This window comes from Galendromus occidentalis, unplaced genomic scaffold, assembly GCF_000255335.2.
Source record: "Galendromus occidentalis unplaced genomic scaffold, Mocc_1.1 scf7180000077534, whole genome shotgun sequence".
Taxonomy (NCBI): domain Eukaryota; kingdom Metazoa; phylum Arthropoda; class Arachnida; order Mesostigmata; family Phytoseiidae; genus Galendromus; species Galendromus occidentalis.
In genome coordinates, this window is record NW_003805522.1 from 8,205 (window position 1) to 12,787 (window position 4,583).

At 51.9% G+C, this 4,583-nt stretch overlaps 1 protein-coding gene across 1 annotated transcript; it reads right to left on the reverse strand.

Moving 5' to 3' along the window:
- Positions 1-209: 209 nt before the first annotated feature.
- Positions 210-1,130, reverse strand: LOC108864943 (uncharacterized). Its single transcript, XM_018641468.1, has one exon. It carries the CDS (start codon positions 1,128-1,130, stop codon positions 210-212), a length of 921 nt encoding a protein of 306 aa, XP_018496984.1.
- Positions 1,131-4,583: the final 3,453 nt, after the last annotated feature.

Below are 4,583 nucleotides of genomic sequence, written 5' to 3' on the forward strand. Positions count from 1 at the left end.
GGGGGACCCCCCTGGATCCGCCACTGGTCTGTGCGTATCGCGATCGTGCTGTTGGCGCAATCGGCAGCGAGAGTTTGAATAGCTAAGCAGATGGGCTTGAGCTCCAGCGCGTTTGAGTGGAGAAGAGAGTCTTCGTCATCCCAGGAGCCCCCCGTGGCTCCGTGTTTGCACCAGGCACCCCAGCCTCGTAGGGAGCTATCGGTCGTGATTCAGAGAGAACGAAGCGGGGGCCGGACCGGTCCCGAGGCGACCAGGTCGAGGTCTTCCGTCCACCAGAGGAGATCCTGGCGCGTGTCGTCAACTGACTGAATCCGTCGATCTAGACCGCGCGCGCCCCGAATTGCGGTCGAGACTAATCTTGCGCGGGAGGAGCAGTAGTATCTGACCGAGCGTACGATGGTGGTAAGCGCGTTTAATTTCCCTAAGATACAGTATAAGTCGCGCAGGGTAACCTGGGTAGCGGCGAGGATGTTGTGAATATCCCTTTTTATTTGAATACGCTTGTCCAGCGCAACCGAGAGACGCATAGATGTCGAGTCAATTACATAGCCCAGATAGGTGACTTGCAGAACAGGCAAGAGCGCGCAACTGCCGAAAATCGTGTATCCCGAGGATTGGAGGAGCGTCGTTGCTCGCGAGGCATGAGCCGAGAGTCGACTGGGGTTATCGGCAATTAAAAGGAAGTCGTCCAGATAGACGATGAGAGTGATTTCTTCTTGTCGCAGGTTGGCTACCACCGGTTTCAAGAGCTTGGTGAATACCCGCGGACTAGTCTTGAGCCCGAATGACAAGCGAGACCAACAGAACGTCTGTTGCTGCCATTGGAATACTAGGAAGGGTCTGCTATCCTCGTGAATGGGTATCGAGAGGAAAGCGTCCTGGAGATCGATCCGCGCGGAGTAACAGCCGGTGAACACTGCTTCCCTGATCTCCATCCAACCCTCCATTTCGAACTTGTTATCCGGTATGAAGCGATTCAATGGCTGGGATCCCTTTTTTGCAACTAGCAAGAGGTTTGATATGAGCCGAAGAGGGTCACGGATATGAGTGACGGCTCTCTTCTTGAGGAGCTCTTGCACGATCCAGAGGCTTGGTCGAAACATCTGCGAGTTGATTAGAACCAGCGACATGTTCCAATGTCAGCTCATTCGCGAGCAATTCCTCTCGCACTGATGTGCTTGGACCTTCAAAGAAATTCCGGGTTCTTGGCAAGCTTGACCGCACTGGCATTGTCGACATAAAGCTTTGGTGGAACGCCCCTCAATAGCGATGATTCTGAGGGGAGACGGTTTAGCCATATCAGTTCTTTAGCGCTCCTCGCTGGCCGCTACCATCTCGGCCTCTGTGGTCGAGAGTGCAGTCGTCTTCTGGAGTTGACTCAGCCAGAACACTGCTCCTCCGCATAATAGGGCAACAACTTCGGTTGTTGACCTCCTCGTTGTTCTGCATCCAGCATAGTCGGCATCGCCGAATACCGTCACCGATTTCTGATCGACTTTTTCCAGGATACTACGGACCTCTAGTAGTTCCATACTCCGAGACTCGCCACTCTGGCAGTCGCCGTACATGATGCCGATGTCCGAGGTACCTCTCAGATATCTGAAGATACGCTTCACACCAAGCCAATCAGCCGCACTCGGTTCCTCTAAGGATCTTGCAGCCTTGCTAACAGCGAACGCGATGTCGGGACGTGTCGCATTGGACAGATGCATGAGACATCCCACAGCTTCACGGTACGGAACTTTCGCTGTCAGTTGCTCTACCTCCTCGGTTTCATCCTTGACCGCTGGCGTTGACACTGGATTAGACTCCTCCATTCCGATTTGTTCGAGGATCCGCTTCGTATAGGCCTGCTGAATTATGCGAATTCCATTAGCCTCACAAGAGATTTCCATACCCAGATAACTCTCCATAGTGCCGATGGTGATCTCGAAGACTTTCTTGAGCTCCTCGAGGAAGCTCTCAATCTCGGATTTGTTCTTCCAGCTGCGAGTCCGTCGTCCACATAGATCGCCACGTATGGGGACTTTTCCTTCTGCACGCGGTAGAACAAACACGGATCGGCGTCGCTTTTTCCTAGACCAGCTCCTTCCAAGAATTGAACCAGTCCCTGATTCCAGCATCTTTGCGCTCGTTTAAGGCCATAGAGACTTCTTTTGAGAAGATATACTTCATTCGATCCATCGTGGAATCCTCCAGGCTGTTCAAGATAGACTTCTTCGTCGAGCTTCCCGTACAGGAACGCGGTCTTCACGTCAAATTGAGATAAACTGAGCCGTCTTTGCGCTGCATTAGCCAACAGTGATTGAACGGTGCTCTACCTCGCGACTGGACTGAAGGTTTCGAAGTAATCAATTCCGGGAGTTTGGGCGTAACCCTTCGCACAGAGGCGAGCCTTGAATTTCTCTTTGCCTCCTCCCATGACCTTCATTCGAAGAACCCAGCAACTCTCGACTATTTTCGCGCCCCTCGGACGCTCAACAAGATCCAATACCTAATTTCCCTCGACGGATGCGAGCTCATCTTCCTATGCGGCTATCCAGACTCTACTCGCATGCGTTTCCCCCGAGATCAGAGCCCGATGAGCGGCCTTCGTCACAGACAGGTCCATTTCATAGAGACCTCCGGATAGTTTTCCGCTCGCGACGAGTTTGTTGCACTTCTTCCGAATGCTAACGCTTTCCTTGTCGATAACCGTAACCATTCCTCTTTCCCCTGCCGCGCGGACAGACAGAAGATTTGCGGTTGCGTCGGGCACGAAGAGGACATCATTCAGGGTAGCCACGACATCGTTATTTTGATTGTGGAATATCACCTCCACGACTCCCTCCCCATGCGCGAGCATCTTCACATCTTTCTCCCCGGAAGAAATTCTCTGCGGTTGTGCGATCTCAGTGTACGACGAGAAGCTTCTCCGATTCCAAGTCGAGTTTTCGGACCGCCATTTTTCCGCGAATATTCGCGGAAATTTCCGGCTACTCCCCATAGCACGAGCTACGCCCCATAGCATAGTTTCAATGGAGGCCGCGAATCCCCGCGAATTTGGCGGAAATTTTCCGCGATAAATTTACATCCCTAGTCATCAGTAATGCGGCCTTTCCCTCTCAACAGCTCCCATTGCATCAACCCGAAGGAACAAACCGAGCAACTGTCACAATTTATTCAAGCGAGGCCGACCGCGCATTTTCCACTGTTGTCTTTGGAAGGCGAAATCGGGTTTACTCAGGCTAGATAAACGCATCAGCTGCCGTCCCGATGAGTTCCGCAGAGCTCGATTCCGTCGGAGATACCAAGCAGCATGCTCGGGCAAGCAGCAACATGCCTCTTATCGGTTATGCTGCCGTTATTGGCTACATCGGCAGCTACCAAGTTCGATACGTGCACTTACGACGAAAACTACAGGACGACTCCAGAAGAGAGGAAATTCTACGCCTCCATCGCTCGTAAAATAGCCACGAAGTGCGTAAAGGTCATCCTGGAGCATATGAGAGAGATCCGCGATACCGCACGGATCTTCAACTTAATGACCCCGGGCGCCTGTTTTACGTACAAGGTCTGCACGTTGCTCACCGTCAGCGGGTGAGTCGATTCCACCATGATGTCGTTCCGTATTACGCTGAAATTTCAAGAGGTGGTTCCCGCAGGGATCATTCGCTTCTCCAGAATAAATGGAAGTTCGCTCCTTCATCGACAGACACATGACCGGACGCAGCCGCTACCAACTGAGCCTGAAGGAGACAGAAAAGCTAATGGATTGCAGTATTAGACTCGTGAGACACCTTGATCCATCATATATTGCTGCCGTCTTGAATGTCAGCGAGGTTGAAGTCTCGGAGTTCGATATAATGAACTTCGTCGTGGACATGCTCACGTGCTATCTACGTCATGTCGGGCCAGCTCCGCGGAGCTTCGACCCAGGTCTCAGACTTGCTTTATCATTGTACAAGAAAATTCTGGAATTCATTCAATGAATCAATGTCGCTTGCCTTCAATGATATCGGGACATGAGCCTGTCAACAAGATTATGTCCACCATTCCAAGAGGATGCACCGAATTTCGCGAATTGCAAGAGATCGTATGATTCGAGTGAGAGCAGCAAGGCTCCGGGGAAAAATCTGGGAACTCGACACGTGAGCTGAGCAGGTAGGTATCTTCTGTTGAGCGCCCCTCGAAATCGAATCGAGAATCTCTCGGTTTGAAGTGCGGTCCGACCCCAAACACCGATTCGTAGGATTGGCATGGGGAGTGAACACTCAGTTCGGCAAATTTGTGCAATCGGGTGTCCACTCTACCATATGCGGACCTCCATCATCCCTTAACAGATATCTCTCGGTGATATACTTGAATTCCTCCCGCGGTGGAATTTCAGAGAAACCCGAAGTCTCGAGTGCAGAGGTCTGAGTATGTGTGGCTCTGTCGCCTTGAAGCTCACGCGGCTTAGCTCCTTCCAGAGGAAGGCGCTCATAAGGAGCGGTGGGTCCTCTGCTCACGAGGCTTCAGAGGAATCGGAATACATTCCGACTGGTTCAAAAAACATAATTTTCGAAAATCCGATTCTTACTGCTCGTATCGGACAGCGGTGC